General features: G+C 36.3%; 1 protein-coding gene, 2 long non-coding RNA genes and 1 pseudogene across 5 annotated transcripts; all 4 read left to right on the forward strand.

Moving 5' to 3' along the window:
- Positions 1-60: 60 nt before the first annotated feature.
- LOC137744240 (phospholipase A1 PLIP1, chloroplastic-like) lies at positions 61-3,655 on the forward strand. Its single transcript, XM_068484100.2, has 5 exons — positions 61-1,219; positions 1,306-1,536; positions 1,718-1,777; positions 1,886-2,305; positions 2,541-3,655. Exons 1-5 carry the CDS (start codon positions 575-577, stop codon positions 2,940-2,942), a joined length of 1,758 nt encoding a protein of 585 aa, XP_068340201.2. The 5' UTR covers positions 61-574; the 3' UTR covers positions 2,943-3,655.
- A 647-nt stretch (positions 3,656-4,302) lies between these two features.
- LOC148692222 (uncharacterized) lies at positions 4,303-6,065 on the forward strand. Its single transcript, XR_015954454.1, has 2 exons — positions 4,303-5,461; positions 5,559-6,065. It is a non-coding gene; the product is annotated as an uncharacterized LOC148692222 (long non-coding RNA).
- Positions 6,066-12,825: 6,760 nt separating this feature from the next.
- Positions 12,826-13,773, forward strand: LOC148692223 (phospholipase A1 PLIP1, chloroplastic pseudogene; annotated as a pseudogene).
- A 2,082-nt stretch (positions 13,774-15,855) lies between these two features.
- LOC148692224 (uncharacterized) lies at positions 15,856-18,050 on the forward strand. 3 transcript variants are annotated; one of them, XR_015954355.1, is made up of 3 exons: positions 15,856-16,707; positions 16,933-17,448; positions 17,546-18,050. It is a non-coding gene; the product is annotated as an uncharacterized LOC148692224 (long non-coding RNA). The 3 variants fall into 3 exon arrangements; XR_015954356.1 differs by lacking the exon at positions 15,856-16,707 and having other exon boundaries at positions 16,722-17,448; positions 17,546-17,625; positions 17,699-18,050; XR_015954354.1 differs by lacking the exon at positions 15,856-16,707 and having other exon boundaries at positions 16,722-17,448.
- Positions 18,051-25,243: the final 7,193 nt, after the last annotated feature.

The following is a 25,243-nucleotide window of genomic DNA, read 5'->3' on the forward strand; positions in this document are numbered from 1 at the left end:
ACATTCATGTTTCCGCAACGTGTAATGCAGGTGAGTCCCATTAGAGATGTGATCTATTGGAATGGTATTTTGAAAATACAAATTCAGTTATGTACATACAAGTTCAGATAAGTTTGTTGAAATTAGAACTGAATGCTATTTCCTGACCATTTCCGCCTGTCGAAGGGGAAGCAACGGTGCACTCTCCGTTGAGTTTTCGATGACATGATTCATTTACTGCATTAATGCGCAGAAGACAAAGAAGAAGAAACAAAACTGATGTGGACTCGTGACTAAATATTTTTTTTTTCCCTTTGCTGTACTTGGAAACGAAAAGGTAATGTCCAAAAACAATTAGACAAAGTTGTGAAGGATGGCTCCAAGGCAAACCATTGAACTTAACACCAAATCGTTGACATCAATATGTTTATTTGATGTGATCATCTTAACCATAGCTTACTCTTTCACTTCGAATGCAACGGTAGTTTTCTAGTGTTTCCGTTGTAATCAAGGAGCAAGTAGCTCAGTTTGGTGTACTTAACTGCTTATAAAAGTCCATTTCCATTAGTTTCTTCAATTCCCGGTCTGCACAACCATGGCGTGCACTTCATTTACTTTTCTGGCCTCTCCAACCTCCTCAACTCTAAGGCCGAAAGACATCTTCAAAGAGCATATTCGTGTCCGAAGATTTTGCTCAGTTAACCATCCTTGTCATTGCATCAATCATATCCAGGTCTCTCAATCAAAACTACAAAACAACAACCGTTCCATTGGAATTTCCCCGTTTCAAAGTTTGAGTTCCATGGTCCCAAATTTGCTTAGATCATTTTTGTTTGGCCCGGCCACGAGTAAGCATATGAAAATGCAGAATAGCATGCATATAATGGAGAAATTTGGAGAGAGTACTAGTGATCAAGGGGAGGAAATAAAGGGAGCCAATTGGATGGAGGGGCTTGTGGCACTCGGTGACCTGTGGAGCAATATTTGGGAGCAAAAAGAGGTTGCGGACGAAGACAACACTCATGAAGAGGGTGAAAACGGTGGTTGTGGAAGTGGTGGAGAGGAAGGTGGTTGTGCGGAGAGTTGTGGTTTAGAAGATAATGATGGGGAAATGAGATACAGATCATACGACCAGGAGTCTTTCTCGAGGTTTTTAGTTAGAGTACCATGGTCAGATACCAAGCTATTTTCTAAGCTAGCCTTCTTGTGCAACATGGCTTGTGTGATACCAGAGATCAAGGTATGTTTTTGTTAATCATGTACTTATAACCATAATAATGTTGGGTCATTAAGCATTTTCCATCCGCAATACTAACGCGCATGCAGGCCGAGGATTTGAAGATATATGGCCTCCAATTTGTAACATCTTCATTACAAAAGAAAGCAGAAGTAGCTGTTTCTTTGGAATGTTCAACGATGACAGAAGTACTTCAAGCAGCAAGTGAAATGGCAAGACAAGAGACGGAAAATGACCTTCTGTCACTCCACCACTCCTTGCCTTGTGAATGGTTTGTTTGTGATGACTCCAGTACGTCTACTCGTTGCTTCGTGATTCAGGTTATTTCTTAGAAGCCCTTCATTACAATCTGTGTATGACAGGTCTTTACTAACTTTATTTAGCATTAGCTAGCTCCTCCAATGGTATTTGTTACATCTATGTGGGTCAAATTTTCGAAACAACGAGATGATGTGCCACAGATTGGAAAATGCACAGCTGAAAATCGTCCTTCATTTGCAGGGCATGGACTCCCTTGCTTCCCGACAGGCATACCTCTTTTTCGAACCCACCAAATTTGAGGTAAGCATAGACATTCAATGCATAACCTTATAATATCTTGAAGGGGAAGAAAATGCGAAATTAACCATTGACAAACTAGGCCTAGCTAACAGTGTCGTCCCTGTGTAGGAGACGAATGTACATGTTCACAGAGGAACCTATGAAGCGGCACAGCAAATGTACCAGCAATTCATGCCAGATATATTGGAGCACTTACATAGAAACGGTGAACTCGCAAAGCTTCAATTTACTGGCCATTGTCTTGGAGGAAGCATTGCTCTTTTAGTCCACATGATGCTCCTCACTAGGAAGCTTGTGAAACCCTCTACTCTTCTGCCGGTTGTCACATTTGGATCACCATTTGTGTTCTGCGGAGGCCACAAGTTACTTGATCAACTAGGGTTGGATGCGAATAATCACATCCATTGTGTGATGATGCATAGAGATGTTGTCCCTAGAGCTTTCTCCTGCAACTACCCCAACCATGTGGCTACACTCCTCAAGCGTTTAAATGGTTCATTTCAGTCACTCCCTTGCCTGATAAAAAATGTAAGTACCAGTACGATAACTTCATAGAAACGGGTGAACATTCCATCAATATTACACCAATAACATGTCAATGACAAAACGTGCCCACAGGTCATTGATGTTATCGACAATATAAATAGTGCTAAAAGTCCGTCACCTAATAAAAGACGCACGTACTGCACTGAGAATATTGTTTCACTCATAGAATCCTCCACATTAATAAATCGCTTTTTCTGATGTATATGTTTTTATGCAGAAGACGTTGTACTCTCCAATCGGCAAACTATTCATTCTTCAACCTGATGAAAGGTTATCTCCTCCACACCCTCTACTCCCTATGGGGAGCGCCCTCTATGTCCTGGACAACACGCAATCTGGTTTCTCTTCAGATATCTTTAGGGCCTTCTTGAACTCCCCACATCCACTAGAAACCCTTGGTGATCCTACAGCTTATGGTTCAGAAGGTACAATCTTACGTGACCACGATTCAAACAACTATCTAAAGGATATCAATAAGATCCTACGGAAACACACAAGGATGGTTGTGAGGAAAGTGAGGAAGCAGCGGAATCTCCTGTGGCCGCTGCTCACTTCACCATCTCCACACCAGTCGAACAATGAAGATGAGAGTGGTCCGAAGAGAGAAACAAGTTACTAACAAGATATCGTACAGAGGAATTTCACATTCTTCTTGTATTCTCTCTCTCTCCTTTGATTTCCCCTTCACGAAACTTACTGATCCAATACTCTTAATATGGTTATGGTATCATTTGCCAAAGTTGATCGATCTTGGTTTCGTTCATCGTCTAATATCATGTTGATTTACATTCAGTAATAATTAATATAGTAAGTTAAACCATAATTATTGGCAGAATAATTCAGCTTAATTAGCCCGAAAACAAACTGGTAATGTATAAGTACTGAATCTGAAACAAAAGCAAGCTCACTACAGCACCACCAAAATCGAGTGATATATATATTGTGGGATATATATATAAAGCACAACTTACAGTTCAAAATATTGAGGCACGAATTTAATCTGCAGATAACTACCGATCATTTCAAGCAAACATTGACGACATCGGAGAATGCCTGCCTCCGGCAGCAGAAACTCTTGTACTTCGAAGGAAAACGAAGCCCGAAAATTGAATCGTTGATGTTAGAATCGAAACAAAGTCCATTACCAAAACCCCGAATTCCTCGTATACTTGAATGCTCTTCCTAAGAAATACCACAGTCAGCACCGTCGACATGGCATCCTTCAATCTAGCCATTTTCTGCTTCCTAAGCTTAAGCTCTCAAGCTGTTCTTTGTCTGTGATGACAAAACTTAGATTTCATATGATGTTACATCAAACATTGATTATGTTATGCTCGTACTATTACAGTTGTATCAAATTAATAACATATGTACGAAGTTAAATTACTGATGTACCCTTTGGTTTTACCACCTGAGATCTGAACTTCCTTTTTAATTTTTAAGTGGTTTGCATGATGCATGGGTACAAAAGTTCAAACGCTGTTGTTTTCGAGATCAAAGCACTCATTTTGTGTATGACTTTTATGTGAAATCTTTTTTCAGTTTGTCAAACACAAAAACAAAACTTTTCTCTACATGTATAATAACGCGTAGCATACCGCTTCGTATTCTAAGCATGCTGAAAAAAAATTTATTTCTGTGATTTCTATTATTGATTAACGTACTAAATTTATGACAATAAAATTAAAAATGGTTAAGTTTATTAAAATGTATAAAGTAATGATAGAGATCGCTAAAGTAATTGGCCGAGTAGCATGTCAGAGAAACAAAACGTTGAAAAAAGATGATGACATTGTGGACTCATCCTTTGGTACATGTAGGCTTATGTGTGCTGTCCGTACAGCAATTTCGAATAACTTGCTTGAAAAATGTCGACACTCGATGCACCCCTTTTACTTTACGCCAAACCTATTATTCATTTTGTATTTATTTGGTAAGGAGAAAATTATGGACAAATTAAGAGAGCAACACTCCTTGTCCTTGCCTCCCAAAGGTGCCGAAGGGACGGGCAGAGTGACGATCCGAGAGTGGATTCACCACCAACAGGCCTAGCCCATAAGGGTCATGAGACTTGACGTCGTTCCCGCCTTGCTCCTGTTTATCACTGGTAGTCCATTGTGAGCGCGGCATGCATTTTTTATTTGTTTCGTAACTAACACATATTTGGTCTTGTTACCATCTCCTTTCAGGCAAGCTACTTCGTTAGCTTGTACTGTATTCCTAAGAATCATTTTTTTCTTCTCCTTGTTGGCTGTGTGTTGATCGTTAATTATTTTCTTCGGTATGGTGTGCGTGAGTTCTACATCCTCTTATCCATTTTCCAATACCAAAGCCAAACTTCATAATTCAGACACACCCATTGGCAACCAAATGTAACCTTCATTGGTAACCTTCAAGCTCAAGTTACCGTATTCTCATAAACCAAGGATGAGAAAGCGTTTTTATTTTTCTTTGTGCATGACTTTAGAGAATTTCAATGACTTTAGAGAAAGCGTTTTTGTTAGCTTCATGATCGTGTTAGAAATTGGATATTTAGGGAATGATTGAGAACAAAAGGTAAGGAAGAACAAAAAGATTTTTTCAGAGAATTTCAATGACTGCAAAACATGGCAGCGGCACTAAGATTTCATTCATTGTAATTTTTTTAGGAACATTCTTCCTACTTATCTGCAGGTATTGCAGATGGTACACGTCCTTCAAATGGACAGCTAGATGAAAATTCTAATTCTACCCTTATGGTTTGATAAGGGCTTCTTTTATATTGGAAGGCAGTGCAAGTGGACAGACTGCAATTGCAATCTTGCTGTTGCTGATCACTCGGTGCATCTGGACCGTCATGATATAAAATTCCACTGCCCCAATTCTTCTTCGACATCAATGGGTGTATCTGGAAGCATTGGTAGGTGACGATTTAGTGGTGTTGATAGTGAGGTTGTACACTGGGTGTCATGACATAATCTCATCAAGGAACGCATATCATGGCAGCGCTGATGGCACCATGGGGGCTACTGCCTAGGCCAATTGGGATTTTATCAGTACCACGACTTCTGGTGATGGTTGCTTAAGTAGTTATTGGTGATCGTGAGCTGAAGACACCTGCAGAGACCGAAACTGTACATGCAATGGACAAGATGAAAGGTTCGTGTTAAGCTCTTCAATTCTCAATTCGTGCTTTGATGCTACCTGATCTGCAAATTTATCTTTACTTAGTTTTTCCTTTTATTATTGAGATCAGGGAGTCGCGATTGGCAAAGGTCTTCTATAGAAATGTTTTCGGAATCACACCTCCGCGGTGCTTCACTAATGAAGATGCAGGTACACATTCTTGTCCACCATCTTAGCAATCATAACAAACTGGTGACTGACATGTCATTTCAAACATTTCTAGCAACTGTGTTGCTTTTGTTTTTCCCGGCTGCAGATTTTCTTGCTGATACAATGGACTACACAGATGTCGAAAATTTGAAGGCTCAAATTTAATTGTTGATATAGAGTGTCTAATTATCATTCACCAATCGGTCCAAGTAACAATGACCTGTTATCTTTTGGAAACATATCAATAAGTTTAGGTTTATGCTTCAATAATTCGCTATGATCCTGTAACACGAAGAGTCAACAACTCGTCGTCCCTCGCTCACCACGTATCCTGGCTCTTGCTTGGTTTCTGTCTTATGACCTTATGAATATTTGAGGGGTGTCTCTCTCCATTTGAATATAATGCATACGTTAAAATTTTAGTTTATGTACAATTTCCTGAGCATTGCCATAAGTATGTTCAGTTACGCTTCTGCACGGCAATGGCATGCACTTAATTTACACTTCCGGCCTCTCTGGCTTCCTCCGCTCTTAGGCCCAATGACATCTCCAAAGAGCGCCTTCGTGTCCGAAGATTTCACGCCGATTGCTCCATAAGTAGGGATGGATAAATACCCATTGGTTATGGGTACCCGCGGTTATCCGCCTTTTTAAATCTGACGGTTACGGTTATGGGTAACTAGGTTTAGTATCCCGAGATATATTTGGTTATAAAGGGCCATATTATATATATATTTATGCCTCACTTGAGAGAAAAATATAGTTGATAGAACGGGCTAATGTTTAATATATGTGATTGAATGTACTAAAGCATTAGAGTGTTCGACAATTTTGTTTTGGAGTCTTTTGGAGCTTTAACCAATTCAAGATAATGATTACCTTGAGCATTTAGAAACATGTTATTATTAGATGATGCGTGTAACACCCCGGCCCCGAAATATGTTTTATTTCGGAAAATAAGTACATTGGTGATAGGCCTAAACTAAATTCTTGTTTAGTTAACATACCATTAATCCCAACTAAATACTTTATTCTCATGAACCCTCACAATAAATTTATAACCAACATTTAATTATCAAAGCATAAGGATAAAACTCAAGTTATTAACCCAAACTCCCTTCTCTTAGCACAATCGTTCAACAAAAGATTTACCTCAATTAATTAGCTACCACTTAACGTGTTTCTTTATTTATAGACCTTGTTTCCATCCATGGTCCACAATCACAATTTCTATATCAAATGCACTTTTTCTTTTCACACTTTGTCACCGCCTTCCTTTATAGATCAAATCTCATTCCAATTATTTATTCTCAAAGTATTTAATCTCACTTATTTTATGGTTGCATCTAACGTCTTGTTAGACTGCATACGTACTCTAAATAGGGATCAAGCCATTCGTAGTTCACATTTTCAAAAATGCAAACAAAACCTGAATATATTCATTTAGTCCAACATATACCACAATCGTATTGATATTTAAACCACAGCAGTTAGGTCTCAAAAGCATAATTATAATAATGAAATTCGCATCAAAACACAATGTTGGCTCCCTGGCCGTGCGTCGCCACGGGTGGCGGTCGGCCGCCCCAGCTCGCTGGAAAACTCAACTATTTCTAAAAATTCTCAAAAATTACAGAAATGAAGATCTCAAGGAGTTGAGCAAACTTTATACCTGCGGCTAAGTCCAATTTGACCTGGAAAGGCTCCAATTTGCCTCGACCCCGCCGGAAACCCTATAAATGGGTGTCCTCGATTCATCATCTCTGGTGTTCCGCCGCCCATACAATTGTTTGGGCTTTGTTTCAGACCTCAAAGGTAGTCTCATGGTGGTGGTAATTGAACCAAATCATTTCAAATTTGGTGGCTTCCAAGCAAGAAGGGTCGCGGCACCCATGGGTGTGTTTTTCCCAAATGCAAGGCCAAAATTCATGATTTTTGGGGTGTAATAGGGAGATGGAAGGTCGTGGAGGGATTTCCAAGTGGTTTCTTGAAGCAATTCACCAGAAAAATGGGTGAAAACCTGTCTGAAACATGCATGGGCGCTGACCGGGTCGGGTCACCAAGGCCCGGGTCCCGATCCCCCGTGTCTCTTTTCTTTCCTTTCTCCTCCCCGTTCTCTCTCCCCATTGGTCACCCTCCTTTCTATTCTTTTCTTTTAATCACAACCATATCATTTATTTTTCTCTTCAATCACAACCACACATGTGGCACAACTCATGGCTCCAAATTTCTGGAGCATTCTAAAGGGAAATAAAATTACCAAAATAGCCCTGATTTTAAACGTTAATAACTCTTTTGTTATAACTCCGTTTCAAGAACAGTTTGCGCTTATGCGTTCGTGAAATCAGGCTCTATTCAAAAATATAAATTGTGACCTCAAAGGTCTACAGATTTTAAATAGTTAATTTCCAAACTTTAAACCTTGTAAGCAGTTTAATTTAAAACTGAACTCAAATAAATTAATATAAATTCCCAACAAATAATATAAACTCTCAATACCACGAATACGTATTTTATAATAATTCTCGGAACAAAACTTTACGATTTTCCCAATTTTATCTTTGGGACCGTACATCGATTCAATTTCGATTTTCTTCACATATTCACAATTATGAATATAAAATTCATATATTTAAAATTTCAGGGGTATTACAATGCGTACCTATATATATTATCAGAGTTTTTAGAGATTGAAGTGAAACGGGAGCCATGTATTATTCTGTTTATTTTCTTCACTAGTATCAGATAAAAGAAATGAACGTAGAGAGGGACAAATGAGGAAAACATGATTATTACTTTCTGCTTTTCATCTTTTTGTACTACCCATATGATACAAGCATACGTCTCTTTTAATACATGTAAAAGGCTTACACACCAAAACAATAAAAACCAAACTTCTACTATTTAAGCAATATAATTTTGACTTCTATTCTTCCACTTTCCACCCTTAGCCATATGTGATTGTTTTCTTTATGTGGGCATTCACACCAATTTCACAATAGAAATCATTACTTGAGTATTTATAATCTCAACAACTAAAAATGTTAGTGAGAAATAATTCAAGAATTAATTACAAAAAACAAAAAGGCACAACTTTGTATTACTTGTAGGGCAAGTAACCCCATTATTTTTCTTAAAAAAGGCACAAGGTACGGAGAAATATCATCATAGTAATTCCCAAGCCTATCTTTTCTCTTTATGCAACTGCATCCCTCTCTCTCCTTTAGTTAAATTTAGGCCACAATACATTGTTAAACACGCTCCTGACATTGAGCTAAGGAACTGAATGCTTGTTTACTATAAAGTTGTTCACAATATTCATCAAGCAATCCAAGTAATCAATATAACATGGTTTCAATTTCAATATTTTTTCAGCAATGATTGCATGAAACATTCATCATGAAGCATGAACTCTAATTTTACGTTTTTTTTTTTCAAACTATAGAATCAGCTTATATTTATTGTTCTTATAATTGTGGTGAATTGAATATGCGTGAACAAGAGAAGAAAAAAAAAAGGGATTTTTCAAACCCTACATGCATAGGAGCCGCAGCCTGAAGCCACGCTGCCCGAGCCACCAAGTCGTTCTTACTCCAAAACTCTAAGGTCCAAAACAAAGCCGTTTTGCATCACCTTTCTTACAGACTTGGGTTGCCTGCAGTCGACCTGCAACCCAATTGGGCATATGCACCAAACCGTCCCACTTGTTTTTTCTTTTTTTTCTTTTGGGCCTTGTTTTATTTTTGGCTCACATGAAATACCAAGCGCATGGGTTAGGCCTTGTTTTTCACTTTTCCTTCTTAGCCCAATAATTGGGTATATAATCTGTTAACCCATTTACTTCTCCTTTGTTGCCAAGCAACCCAACAACCACTCTTTTGGGCCTGCAAGCCACGACAGCCTCATATTTTGGGTCGTTACTCATTATTTTCACACATAGGTCCCGAAGCTATTCTCTTTCACTACATATGTATATTGTGTTTATTTGCAGGTATTATGAACCTAGAGTTCGTACTTAAACTTGAACTTGAAGTTTTGAAAATAAGTGCCATAGAAATTCGAAGTTTCATAAAACAATACACCTGTAAAAATCCGAAGTTCTTGTAGGTGATTTGTTAGGATTACATGTAGATGATGCTTTTAAAAACAATTGTAAAATTTAGTTTGTGCAAATTACTTTATTGTCCATAATTTTATTTTGTGGTAGAAGACAAAAATGTTTTTCACCCTCTTATTGTTGACAAAAAAAGTTTCATTAATATGTGGTTTAAACTAACTTCTTCCTTACAAATCTGTTATGTGTAAATAAACTAACTTGAAATAGGTCCAATTTTATGGAAAGAGATCATCTCCGGATCCCTTCCACCAAATTCACCCAATCAATCAATACAGGCCCTTGAAATTTGATCCAACGACTACAAACAGGGGATCCCTTTAAAAGTTATAACTACTTTAGCTGTTGGACTAAATTTCAAGGGTCCGAATTAGGTGATTGGGTGGATTTGGTGGAAGAGATCTGGAAAGGATCCCTTTCCCAATTTTATGGCCTAACAATTAGATTAGTCCAATTTTTAGTTATTTTTTTATTTAGGTCCATGAATAGGACTCCATGTGTCAGCACATTTTGTTGTTAGGTTGATACTTTGCATTGTGATTACTATTTTACTCTACTATAGCCATTCAATGTAAAAAGTAAAAAAAAAAAAAATAGAAAATGATACGATCGGTAGTTTTCTAGGTATTCTGCTCCAGAGTAATCGCTATAATGATAGCGACTAATACCACAAACAGTCGCTATATTCATACCGATCCCTCCCTTTTCAATTTTTTTCTTCAGTTTTTTATTTTTATTTTTTATTTTGTTAATGTTTCTTTTAGTTCTCTTACCATAACAACAAACTATCATATTCGTGTTTTTCAAAATATATTTTTTCCGTGAAAAATATATTATAATTCATTTTTAAACACTTGTAATCAATGATTTAAAACCTAAATTTAAAGATATTTTTTTTTCCCACTTTAAGAATCAATAAAAAATAGTTTCAAGACCTAATAATCGGTAGGATCACATCCAAAGGTTTTGCAATATTTTCCTTAACTCCTGTGCAAAATATTTCTTAAAGCTAAAAATTTCAATTTTTTTTTCACAAAAAATTGTGTGCTATAAGCCAAAGTTAGAGTCATTCTATTCGCACCACATATTTCCTAAAATTAATTTAGGACATTTCCAAAATTTTGGACACCTATAAATCTCTTAGGGGGCCTCGCTATTAGTGATATTATTTTTCTATTTTTTTTTCAACTTAGGTACCCTATTAGTCGGCATAAACTCAGATTTCAGCTGATCTTTTACAATCAAAACTACATACCATATAAGTATTTTTATAGTCTAAACTACATGTCATATAAGTACTTGTACAAACTAAACAACCTATCATATTATAATATTAGTCGGCATAAACTTAGATTTCAACTGATATTTTATAATCTAAACTACCTATTATATATAAGTACTTTTATAGTCTGAACTATCTGCCATATAAGTACTTGTACAAGCTAAACTACCTATCATATTGTAACTACCTATCATGGTGGAATAAGTAATTTTGCATGATTCTAACGATAAGATGTAGTCCTCTATCTTGGTAACGTTAAAAGCCCCCAAAGCTAACACAATCAATGTCAAAAGCCTCCTGAGTAATTACTTACATAAGACAATCAATGTATAATGCTCGCACATCATGTAACAAATACCAGCAAAAATGAAGCTTATTGTTGTAAACGACTCAACGAAAACATGTAAAATTACTTGTAGTTCTCATAGCTTCATGCGAATTCAAATTCAAATTTGGATACTAATCCGCAGGAATCGTGAGGAAAATTCAAAACAGGAGTCGGATAGAGTTTTTGATGAAACGATGAGATTTGATGAGTACTTTTTTTTTAATTTTTTTTTAATATAACGGTATATTTTACACTAAAAAAGATGAGAGTTTTTTATGAAATGATGAGATTTGATGTGTAACTTAAAGTTCCATGTTAATTCTGGAAAAGTCAAGATAAAACATTTAATGACAGTCAGTGCAATTTTGTTTTCAAATTATGGACACTTTAATTGCTCTACTTATTAGACCCTACCAATGGCTGTGCAATACATTAGACCCATATTAAAACATGCGGATCATGATCCTCTTCCGAGCAAAAGGTGAGGATCCTCCTGACCAAGCCCATCGGGGCGTTGAAATTTTATCCAATGACTACAAACAGGGGCCCCCTCTAAAAGTTATAATAATTGTAGTCGTTGGATAAAATTTCAACGGTCCGATGAGTTTTGTCAGGAGGATCCTCATTAGGGATGGGCAAATACCCATCGGTTATGAGTAACCGCGGTTATCCGCCCATTTAAATTTGATGGTTACGGTTACGGGTAACCGTTTAGACAAATAAATCGTTATGGATATAACCGTTTACCCGTGAAATTTAAATGGACGGTTATGGGTATTACCCGTGGTTATAAACGGGTACCCATTTAACCGTTTATTTTAATATATGTAAAACTAAAAAAAAAAAAAAAATTAGTTTCTAACTAAGTTTAGTATCCCGAGATATATTTGATTATAAAGGGCCATATAATATATATATATATATATTTATGCCTCACTTGAGAGAAAAATATAAGTGATAGAATGAGCTAATGTTTAATATATGTGATTGAATGTGCTAAAGCATTAGTGTTCGACATTTTTGTTTTGGAGTCTTTTGGAGTTTTGACTAATTCAAGATAATGATTACCTTGAGTATTTAGAAACATGTTATTATTAGATGATGCGTACCTATATATATATATATATATATATTTAATTGGCCTCGAGTTTTCAATAAATATTTGACCCCAAAATTAGAAATCGATTAAATAGCTTGGATCAATGAACATATGTTTCTAAATAAAAATCCAAATATTTATCAAATTAGCCTATTAGCAGACTGATGCATACTTACATATATATATATATATATATGTATACAAGAATATTAATTAACCTACAACCATGCATAATTCTTGTAATAGATTGACCGTCAAATAATTGGGAGACATCGCATATATTCATAAATAATATTGTCGTTAATATAAAAATACATGTTAAATGTATTTATAACGGTATTTAATCTCACTTCATTTGCAGGGCATGGACTCCCTTGCTTCCGACTGGCATACCTATTTTTCGAACCCACCAAATTTGAGGTAAGCATAGACATTCAATGCATAACCTTATAATATCTTGAAGGGGAAGAAAATGCGAAATTAACCATTGACAAACTAGGCCTAACTAATAGTGTCGTCCCTGTGTAGGAGACGAATGTACATGTTCACAGAGGAACCTATGAAGCGGCACAGCAAATGTACCAGCAATTCATGCCAGATATATTGGAGCACTTACATAGAAACGGTGAACTCGCAAAGCTTCAATTTACTGGCCATTGTCTTGGAGGAAGCATTGCTCTTTTAGTCCACATGATGCTCCTCACTAGGAAGCTTGTGAAACCCTCTACTCTTCTGCCGGTTGTCACATTTGGATCACCATTTGTGTTCTGCGGAGGCCACAAGTTACTTGATCAACTAGGGTTGGATGCGAATAATCACATCCATTGTGTGATGATGCATAGAGATGTTGTCCCTAGAGCTTTCTCCTGCAACTACCCCAACCATGTGGCTACACTCCTCAAGCGTTTAAATGGTTCATTTCAGTCACTCCCTTGCCTGATAAAAAATGTAAGTACCAGTACGATAACTTCATAGAAACGGGCGAACATTCCATCAATATTGCACCAATAACATGTCAATGACAAAACGTGCCCACAGGTCATTGATGTTATCGACAATATAAATAGTGCTAAAAGTCCGTCACCTAATAAAAGACGCACGTACTGCACTGAGAATATTGTTTAACTCATAGAATCCTCCACATTAATAAATCGCTTTTTCTGATGTATATGTTTTTATGCAGAAGACGTTGTACGGAATCGGCAAACTATTCATTCTTCAACCTGATGAAAGGTTATCTCCTCCACACCCTCTATTCCCGATGGGAGCGCCCTCTATGTCCTGGACAACACGCAATCTGGTTTCTCTTTAGATATCTTTAGGGCCTTCTTGAACTCCCCACATCCACTAGAAACCCTTGGTGATCCTACAGCTTATGGTTCAGAAGGTACAATCTTACGTGACCACGATTCAAACAACTATCTAAAGGATATCAATAAGATCCTACGGAAACACACAAGGATGGTTGTGAGGAAAGTGAGGAAGCAGCGGAATCTCCTGTGGCATCTGCTCACTTCACCATCTCCACACCAGTCGAACAATGAAGATGAGAGTGGTCCGAAGAGAGAAACAAGTTACTAACAAGATCATACAGAGGAATTTCACATTCTTCTTGTATTCTCTCTCTCTCCTTTGATTTCCCCTTCACGAAACTTACTGATCCAATACTCTTAATATGGTTATGGTATCATTTGCCTAAGTTGATCGATCTTGGTTTCGTTCATCGTCTAATATCATGTTGATTTACACTCAGTAATAATTAATCTAGTAAGTTAAACCATAATTATTGGCAGAATATTCATCTTAATTAGCCCGAAAACAAACTGGTAATGTATAAGTACTGAATCTGAAACAAAAGCAAGCCTACAGCACCACCAAAATCGAGTGATATATATAATGTGGGATATATAAATAAAGCACAACTTACAGTTCAAAATATTGAGGCACGAATTTAATCTGCAGACAACTACCGATCATTTCAAGCAAACATTGATGACATCGGAGAATGCCTGCCTCCGGCAGCAGAAACTCTTGTGCTTCGAAGGAAAACGAAGCCCGAAAATTGAATCGTTGATGTTAGAATCGAAACAAAGTCCATTACCAAAACCCCGAATTCCTCGTGTACTTGAATGCTCTTCCTAAGAAATGCTACAGTCAGCACCGTCGACATGGCATCCTTCAATCTAGCCATTTTCTGCTTCCTAAGCTTAAGCTCTCAAGCTGTTCTTTCTCTGTGATGACAAAACTTAGATTTCATATGATGTTACATCAAACAGTGATTATGTTATGCCCGTACTATTACAGTTGTATCAAATTAATAACATATGTACGAAGTTAAATTACTGATGTACCCTTTGGTTTTACCACCTGAGATGTGAACTTCCTTTTTAATTTTTTCGGGGTTTGCATGATGCATGGGTACAAAAGTTCAAACGCTGTTGTTTTCGAGATCAAAGCACTCATTTTGTGTATGATTTTTATGTGAAATCTTTTTTCAGTTTGTCAAACACAAAAACAAAACTTTTCTCTACATGTATAATAACACGTAGCATACTGCTTCGTATTCGAAGAATGCTGAAAAAAAATTTTATTTCTATAATTTCTATTATTGATTGACACGTATTAAATTTATGACAACAAAATTAAAAATGGTCAAGTTTATTAAAATGTATAAAGTAATGATAGAGATCGCTAAAGTAATTGGCCGAGTAGCATGTCAGAGAAACAAAACGTTGAAAAAAGATGATGACATTGTGGACTCATCCTTTGGTACATGTAGGCTTATGTGTGCTGTCCGTACAGCAATTTCGAATAACTTGCTTGAAAAATGTCGACACTCGATGCACCCCTTTTACTTTACGCCAAACCTATTATTCATTTTGTATTTATTTGGTAAGGAGAAAATTATGGACAAATTAAGAGAGCAACGCTCCTTGTCCTTGCCGAAGGGACGGGCAGAGTGACGATCCGAGAGTGGATTCACCGCCAACAGGCCTAGCCCATATGGGTCATGAGACATGACGTCATTCTCGCCTTCCTCCTGTTTATCACTGGTAGTCCATTGTGAGCGCGGCATGCATTTTTTATTTGTTTCGTAACTAACACATATTTGGTCTTGTTACCATCTCCTTTCAGTCAAGCTACTTCGTTAGCTTGTACTGTATTCCTAAGAATCATTTTTTTCTTCTCCTTGTTGGCTGTGTGTTGATCGTTAATTATTTTCTTCGGTATGGTGTGCGTGAGTTCTACATCCTCTTATCCATTTTCCAGTACCAAAGCCAAACTTCATAATTCAGACACACCCATGGGCAACCAAATGTAACCTTCATTGATAACCTTCAAGCTCAAGTTACCGTATTCTCATGAACCAAGGATGAGAAAGCGTTTTTATTTTTCTTTGTGCATGACTTTGGAGAATTTCGATGACTTTAGAGAAAGCGTTTTTGTTAGCTTCATGATCGTGTTAGAAATTGGATATTTAGGGAATGATTGAGAACAAAAGGTAAGGAAGAACAAAAAGAATTTTTCAGAGAATTTCAATGACTGCAAAATATGGCAGCGGCACTAAGATTTCATTCGTTGTAATTTTTTCAGGAACATTCTTCCTACTTATCTGCAGGTATTGCGGATGGTACACGTCCTTCAAATGGACAGCTGGATATATGAATCATAGCCGTTACATCTGTTGTTTGAAAACTAGAATCCTATGCTTCATTCCTTCACAAACTAGCCGTTACAGCTTTTTAAGTTCCTTTTGGTCCTGCCTTCGAACCTTCAAGTCTGCAATATAGCTTACATTTCAACAGATTGGGGTGGTTCTAGCTCATCTGGATCTGCAAGGGATTGTATCCTGCTAGCTGCTTGTGAAGCATACGAGACTCTTCCGCAGAGTGCTGAATTTCCTGCTGATGTGTTTACTTCTTGTCTCAGAACTCTTCCACAGAGTTCTGTTTCAATTTTGTGATTCTTGTTATTTGTTGTGAATAATGTTATTGATAGCTTCTGCATTGCTTCGTTTGCTAGAAGCTTGTCACTGCATTTTCTTCAATTCAAGGTCATAAACCTGGGGTGCGAAGTTTGAATGCTGTTGTGGATTGGCAACAACAATCTGGATATCTGGCACTTCTTTCTTTATGATGTAAAGATTACATTTTCTGCAGTCTGCTCCTCAAATTCACTAGGGTCAACTTGCAGCCGGTTTTGTCGACGGTTCTGTCCGACTTTATGATGTGCGAACTCCTGAAATGTAAGCTCATCATATCTTCTTCTGGCAAGACCAAAAATATGGGTTATGATATTTTTGAAAGTGTTGCAACTTTTAGAAAAGATAAGTTACAAATAGTTACGTTTGCTTACCTAGATGCACAATTTCTTTATATGTTTACAAATGATAAGCTCTTCATTTCTGCTTCTGTCACTATACGTTTGTCCCACTATACGTAAACATTAAACATGATGATATGCTATGTAGCTGGTTGTAGCTCTTCATTTCTAGCCTTCCATCCCTACGAATCGCTGCTTGTAGCTGGTGCTGCAGATGCTTTTGCATTCATTTATGCTGATGACAACTCTAATTCTACCCTTATGGTTTGATAAGGACTTCTTTTATATTGGAAGGCAGTGCAAGTGGACAGACTGCAATTGCAATCTTGCTGTTGCTGATCACTCGGTGCATCTGGACCGTCATGATATAAAATTCCACTGCCCCAATTCTTCTTCGACGTCAATGGGTGTATCTGGAAGCATTGGTAGGTGACGATTTAGTGGTGTTGATAGTGAGGTTGTACACTGGGTGTCATGACATAATCTCATTAAGGAACGCATATCATGGCAGCGCTGATGGCACCATGGGGGCTACTGCCTAGGCCAATTGGGATTTTATCAGTACCACGACTTCTGGTGATGGTTGCTTAAGTAGTTATTGGTGATCGTGAGCTGAAGACACCTGCAGAGACCGAAACTGTACATGCAATGGACAAGATGAAAGGTTCGTGTTAAGCTCTTCAATTCTCAATTCGTGCTTTGATGCTACCTCATCTGCAAATTTATCTGTACTTTGTTTTTCCTTTTATTATTGAGATCAGGGAGTCGCGATTGGCAAAGGTCTTCTATAGAAATGTTTTCGGAATCACACCTCCGCGGTGCTTCACTAATGAAGATGCAGGTACACATTCTTGTCCACCATCTTAGCAATCATAACAAACTGGTGACTGACGTGTAATTTCAAACATTTCTAGCAACTTTGTTGCTTTTGTTTTTCCCGGCTGCAGATTTTCTTGCTGATACAATGGACTACACAGATGTCGAAAATTTGAAGGCTCAAATTTAATTGTAGATATAGTGTCTAATTATCACTCACCAATCGGTCCAAGTAACAATGACCTGTTATCTTTTGGAAACATATCAATAAGTTTAGGTTTATGCTTCAATAATTCGCTATGATCTTGTAACACGAAGAGTCAACAACTCGTCGTCCCTCGCTCACCACGTATCCTGGCTCTTGCTTGGTTTCTGTCTTATGACCTTATGAATATTTGAGGGGTGTCTCTCTCCATTTGAATATAATGCATACGTTAAAATTTTAGTTTATGTACAATTTCCTGAGCATTGCCATAAGTATGTTCAGTTACGCTTCTGCACAGCAATGGCATGCACTTAATTTACACTTCCGGCCTCTCTGGCTTCCTCCACTCTTAGGCCCAATGACATCTCCAAAGAGCGCCTTCGTGTCCGAAGATTTCACGCCGATTGCTCCATAAGTAGGGATGGGTAAATACCCATTGGTTATGGGTACCCGCGGTTATCCGCCTTTTTAAATCTGACGGTTACGGTTATGGGTAACTATTTAGATAAATAAATGACTATGGGTATAACCGTTTACTCGTGAAATTTAAATGAGCGGTTATTGGTATTACCCGCGGTTATAAACGGGTACCCATGTAATCGTTTATTTTAATATATGTAAAACTAAAAAAATAAAATAAAATAATTAGTTTCTAACTAGGTTTAGTATCTCGAGATATATTTGGTTATAAAGGGCCATATTATATATATATTTATGCCTCACTTGAGAGAAAAATATAGTTGATAGAACGGACTAATGTTTAATATATGTGATTGAATATACTAAAGGATTAGAGTGTTCGACAGTTTTGTTTTGGAGTCTTTTAGAGCTTTAACCAATTCAAGATAATGACTACCTTGAGCATTTAGAAACATGTTATTATTAGATGATGCGTGTAACACCCCGGGCCCGAAATATGTTTTATTTCAGAAAATAAGTACATTGGTGATAGGCCTAAACTAAATTCTTGTTTAGTTAACATACCATTAATCCCAACTAAATACTTTATTCTCATGAACCCTCACAATAAATTTATAACCAACATTTAATTATCAAAGCATAAGGATAAAACTCAAGTTATTAACCCAAACTCCCTTCTCTTAGCACAATCGTTCAACAAAAGATTTACCTCAATTAATTAGCTACCACTTAACGTGTTTCTTTATTTATAGACCTTGTTTCCATCCATGGTCCACAATCACAATTTCTATATCAAATGCACTTTTTCTTTTCACACTTTGTCACCGCCTTCCTTTATAGATCAAATCTCATTCCAATTATTTATTCTCAAAGTATTTAATCTCACTTATTTTATGGCTGCATCTAACGTCTCATTAGACTGCATACGTACCCTAAATAGGGATCAAACCATTCGTAGTTCACATTTTCAAAAATGCAAACAAAACCCGAATATATTCATTTAGTCCAACATATACCACAATCGTATTGATATTTAAACCATAGCAGTTAGGTCTCAAAAGCATAATTATAATAATGAAATTCGCATCAAAACACAATGTTGGCTCCCTGGTCGTGCGCCGCCGCGGGTGACAGTCGGCCGCCCCAGCTCGCTGGAAAACTCAACTATTTCTAAAAATTCTCAAAAATTACAGAAATGAAGATCTCAAGGAGTTGAGCAAACTTTATACATGCGGCTAAGTCCAATTTGACCTGGAAATGCTCCAATTTGCCTCGAACCCGCCGGAAACCCTATAAATGGGTGTCCTCGATTCATCATCTCTGGTGTTCTACCGCCCATACAATTGTTTGGGCTTTGTTTCAGACCTCAAAGGTAGTCTCATGGTGGTGGTAATTGAACCAAATCATTTCAAATTTGGTGGCTTCCGAGCAAGAAGGGTCGCGGCACCCATGGGTGTGTTTTTCCCAAATGCAAGGCCAAAATTCATGATTTTTGGGGTGTAATAGGGAGATGGAAGGTCGTGGAGGGATTTCCAAGTGGTTTCTTGAAACAATTCACCAGAAAAATGGGTGAAAACCTGGCTGAAACATGCATGGGCGCTGACCGGGTCGGGTCACCAAGGCCCGGGTCCCGATCCCCCATGTCTCTTTTCTTTCCTTTCTCCTCCCCGTTCTCTCTCCCCATTGGTCACCCTCCTTTCTATTCTTTTCTTTTAATCACAACCATATCATTTATTTTTCTCTTCAATCACAACCACACATGTGGCAACTCATGGCTCCAGATTTCTGGAGCCTTCTAAAGGGAAATAAAATTACCAAAATAACCTTGATTTTAAACGTTAATAACTCTTTTGTTATAACTCCGTTTCAAGAACAGAGTGCGCTTATGCGTTCGTGAAATCAGGCTCTATTCAAAAATATAAATTGTGACCTCAAAGGTCTACAGATTTTAAATAGTTAATTTCCAAACTTTAAACCTTGTAAGCAGTTTAATTTAAAACTGAACTCAAATAAATTAATATAAATTCTTGAAAAATAATATAAACTCTCGATACCACAAATATGTATTTTATAATAATTCCCGGAACAAAACTTTACGATGTTCCCAATTTTATCTTTGGGACCGTACATCGATTCAATTTCGATTTTCTTCACATATTCACAATTATGAATATAAAATTCATATATTTAAAATTTCAGGGTATTACAATGCGTACCTATATATATTATCAGAGTTGTTAGAGATTGAAGTGAAACGGGAGCCATGTATTATTCTGTTTATGTGGGCATTCACACCAATTTCACAATAGAAATCATTACTTGAGTATTTATAATCTCAACAACTAATAATGTTAGTGAGAAACAATTCAAGAATTAATTACAAAAAACAAAAAGGCACAACTTTGTATTACTTGTAGGGCAAGTAACCCCATTATTTTTCTTAAAAAAGGCACAAGGTACGGAGAAATATCATCATAGTAATTCCCAAGCCTATCTTTTCTCTTTATGCAGTTGCATCCCTCTCTCTCTCATTTAGTTAAATTTAGGCCACAATACATTGTTAAACACGCTCCTGACATTGAGCTAAGGAACTGAATGCTTGTTTACTATAAAGTTGTTCACAATATTCATCAAGCAATCCAAGTAATCTATATAACATGGTTTCAATTTCAATATTTTTTCAGCAATGATTGCATGAAACATTCACCATGAAGTATGAACTCTAATTTTACGTTTTTTTTTCAAACTATAGAATCAGCTTAAATTTATTGTTCTTATAATTGTGGTGAATTGAATATGCGTGAACAAGAGAAGAAAAAAAAAAGGGATTTTTCAAACCCTACATGCATAGGAGCCACAGCCTGAAGCCACGCTGCCCGAGCCACCAAGTCGTTCTTACTCCAAAACTCTAAGGTCCAAAACAAAGCCGTTTTGCATCACCTTTCTTACGGACCTGGGTTGCCTGCAGTCGACTTGCAACCCAATTGGGCATATGCACCAAACCGTCCCACTTGTTTTTTTTTTCTTTTGGGCCTTGTTTTATTTTTGGCTCATATGAAATACCAAGCGCATGGGTTATGCCTTATTTTTCACTTTTCCTTCTTAGCCCAATAATTGGGTATATAATCTGTTAACCCATTTACTTCTCCTTTGTTGCCCAGCAACCCAACAACCACTCTTTTGGGCCTGCAAGCCACGACAACCTCATATTTTGGGTCGTTACTCATTCTTTTCACACATAGGTCCCGAAGTTATTCTCTTTCACTACATATGTATATTGTGTTTGTTTGCAGGTATCATGAACCTAGAGTTCGTACTTAAACTTGAACTTGAACTTGAAGTTTTGAAAATAAGTGCCATAGAAATTCGAAGTTTCATAAAACAATACACCTGTAAAAATCTGAAGTTCTTGTAGGTGATTTGTTAGGATTACATGTAGATGATGCTTTTAAAAACAATTGTAAAATTTAGTTTGTGCAAATTACTTTATTGTCCATAATTTTATTTTGTGGTAGAAGACAAAAATGTTTTTTCACCCTCTTATTGTTGACAAAAAAAGTTTCATTAATATGTGGTTTAAATTAACTTCTTCCTTACAAATCTGTTATGTGTAAATAAACTAACTTGAAATAAGTCCAATTTTATGGAAAGAGATCCTCTCCGGATCCCTTCCACCAAATTCACCCAATCAATCAATATAGGCCCTTGAAATTTGATCCAACGACTACAAATAGGGGATCCCTTTAAAAGTTATAACTGCTTTAGCTGTTGGACTAAATTTCAAGGGTCCGAATTAGGTGATTGGGTGGATTTGGTGGAAGAAATCCGGAAAGGATCCCTTTCCCAATTTTATGGCCTAACAATTAGATTAGTCCAATTTTTAGTTATTTTTTTATTTAGGTCCATGAATAGGACTCCATATGTCAGCACATTTTGTTGTTAGGTTGATACTTTGCATTGTGATTACTATTTTACTCTACTATAGCCATTCAATGGAAAAAGTAAAAAAAAAAAAAAAAATGATACGATCGGTAGTTTTCTAGGTATTCTGTTCCAGAATAATCGCTATAAAGTTAGCGACTAATACCAGAAACAATCGCTATCTTCATACCGATCCCTCCCTTTTCAATTTTTTTCTTCAGTTTTTTATTTTTATTTTTTATTTTGTTAATGTTTCTTTTAGTTCTCTTACCATAACAACAAACTATCACATTCATGTTTTTCAAAATATATTATAATTCATTTTTAAACACTTGTAATCAATGATTTAAAACCTAAATTTAAAGATATTTTTTTTTTATTTTCCCACTTTAAGAATCAATAAAAAAATAGTTTCAAGACCTAATAATCGGTAGGATCACATCTAATAATCATGTAACAAATACTAGCAAAAATGAAGCTTACTGTTGTAAACGACTCAACGAAAACATGTAAAATTACTTGTAGTTCTCATAGCTTCATGCGAATTCAAATTCAAATTTGGATACTAATCCGCAGGAATCGTGAGGAAAATTCAAAACAGGAGTCGGATAGAGTTTTTGATGAAACAATGAGATTTGATGAGTACTTTTTTTTTAATATAACGGTATATTTTACACTAAAAAAGATGAGAGTTTTTTATGAAATGATGAGATTTGATGTGTAACTTAAAGTTCCATGTTAATTCTGGAAAAGTCAAGATAAAACATTTAACGACAGTCAGTGCAATTTTGTTTTCAAATTATGGACACTTTAATTGCTCTACTTATTAGACCCTACCAATGACTGTACAATACATTAGACCCATATTAAAACATGCGGATCATGATCCTCTCCCGAGCAAAGGGTGAGGATCCTCCTGACCAAGCTCATCGGGGCGTTGAAATTTTATCCAATGACTACAAACAGGGGCCCCCTCTAAAAGTTATAATAATTGTAGTCGTTGGATAAAATTTCAACGTTCCGATGAGTTTTGTCAGGAGGATCCTCATTAGGGATGGGCAAATACCCATCGGTTATGAGTAACCGTGGTTATCCGCCCATTTAAATTTGATGGTTACGGTTACGGGTAACCGTTTAGATAAATAAATCGTTATAGGTATAACCGTTTACTTGTGAAATTTAAATGGACGGTTATGGGTATTACCCGTGGTTATAAACGGGTACCCATTTAACCGTTTATTTTAATATATGTAAAACTATAAAAAAAAAAAAAAAATTAGTTTCTAACTAAGTTTAGTATCCCGAGATATATTTGATTATAAAGGGCCATATAATATATATATATATATATATATATATTTATGCCTCACTTGAGAGAAAAATATAAGTGATAGAATGAGCTAATGTTTAATATATGTGATTGAATGTGCTAAAACATTAGTGTTCGACATTTTTGTTTTGGAGTTTTTTGGAGTTTTGACTAATTCAAGATAATGATTACTTTGAGTATTTAGAAACATGTTATTATTAGATGATGCGTACCTATATATATATATATATATATTTAATTGGCCTCGAGTTTTCAATAAATATTTGACCCCAAAATTAGAAATCGATTAAATGGCTTGGATCAATGAACATATGTTTCTAAATAAAAATCCAAATATTTATCAAATTAGCCTATTAGCAGACTGATGCATACTTACATATATATATATATATATATGTATACAAGAATATTAATTAACCTACAACCATGCATAATTCTTGTAATAGAGTGACCGTCAAATAATTGGGAGACATCGCATATATTCATAAATAATATTGTCGTTAATATAAAAATACATGTTAAATGTATTTATAACGGTATTTAATAGTTAGAAAAAAGAAAATTATGACAAATTTCTTATTAATTTTCAAGTTGTTAAAAAAATAGGTAGACGGGTAAAAAAAAAAAAAGTAAATGGGTACGTGGTTATGAGTATGCGGTTATGGGTAATCGTTTATAAACGGTTATAGGTATGGGTATATCCGTTTATGTAAATACCCAATGGGTAAACGGTTATGTGGGTAAAAGCTTAAATGGTTATGGGTAAATAACTGCGGTTACCCGCCCGCCATAACCGATGCCCATCCCTACCCATAAGCGCTTGGTTTATGAAATTCCATAGAACCAAATATACAGGAGAAATGGAATGAAATGAAAACGGTTTTATGGTATTCAAATGAAGGGCTTTTATGCAATTAACTAATATTCAGGATCATATTGAGTTTAGGTTTTTATTAGAGAAATTATTTCTGCTCATTTTTTCACCTCTTGCATCCTTTTTTTCGGAGAAATTTTTTATTATGATGGGAACATGGGCAATATACCACATGTTTGTATATAAGTGGTGAGAAATTTTACTTTTTAAGTTATTAACTTTTTAAAACACATATCCCTTCATTTGTATAATGACACGTGGTGTACCACCTCGTGTGCCGGTCACACTGAAAAATCTCTTCTTTTTTGAGACCACTGTTAAATAAATTAAAGGAGAATCAAAATCCATAATAAAGAATAAATGAGCCATTAAGTAAAATTGAAAATAGGATACGTAGAAATCATATTTATTTTGTTGTAAGCCTTTATGTGAATGTAAGTATTGTAAGAGGCCTATATCGGATTACAAAATATTAATAGTGTTTTAACGGTTAAATCTTAGTTTGTTGTGTTTTTAAACACATATCTGACAGTTAAAAAGTCTAGAATAAATACTCTAATACAAAAGTGTCAGCAGGATAAAAACCTTCTTTTCTTTTCCTGCAGTGGTGTGATGCACAAAGCAATGAGGAAAAAGTTGGACATGGAGAAAGGTGATGGTAAAGTCATTGCGTTCGGATCGTTTCAACATCTTTTATACATTGTATATAAAACTGCAGACTTGTAGGTCAACCTTTATCCTTTTGGCTTTTGAGGAGCTTTTATAGTGGTTGGTTTGGTTGTCCTTGAGAGAGAGAGAGAGGGAGAGAGTGTGTGTGTGTGTGTGAGTGAAGGATGGCACCGAGCCTTTGTCTACCTCACTTTGATTCTTGTATGACCCCTTGAAATGCCCTT

Source organism: Pyrus communis, chromosome 12, assembly GCF_041283825.1.
Source record: "Pyrus communis isolate YQ-2024b chromosome 12, ASM4128382v1, whole genome shotgun sequence".
In the NCBI taxonomy this organism is placed as follows: domain Eukaryota; kingdom Viridiplantae; phylum Streptophyta; class Magnoliopsida; order Rosales; family Rosaceae; genus Pyrus; species Pyrus communis.

Bases quoted from the DNA above. Each gene is read 5' to 3' on its own strand.
- LOC137744240 (XM_068484100.2), top strand. From the start codon at position 575: ATGGCGTGCACTTCATTTACTTTTCTGGCCTCTCCAACCTCCTCAACT. The intron at 1,537-1,717 runs GTTATTTCTTAG...CTTCATTTGCAG, and splicing joins CTCGTTGCTTCGTGATTCAG to GGCATGGACTCCCTTGCTTC. The intron at 1,778-1,885 runs GTAAGCATAGAC...GTCCCTGTGTAG, and splicing joins TCGAACCCACCAAATTTGAG to GAGACGAATGTACATGTTCA.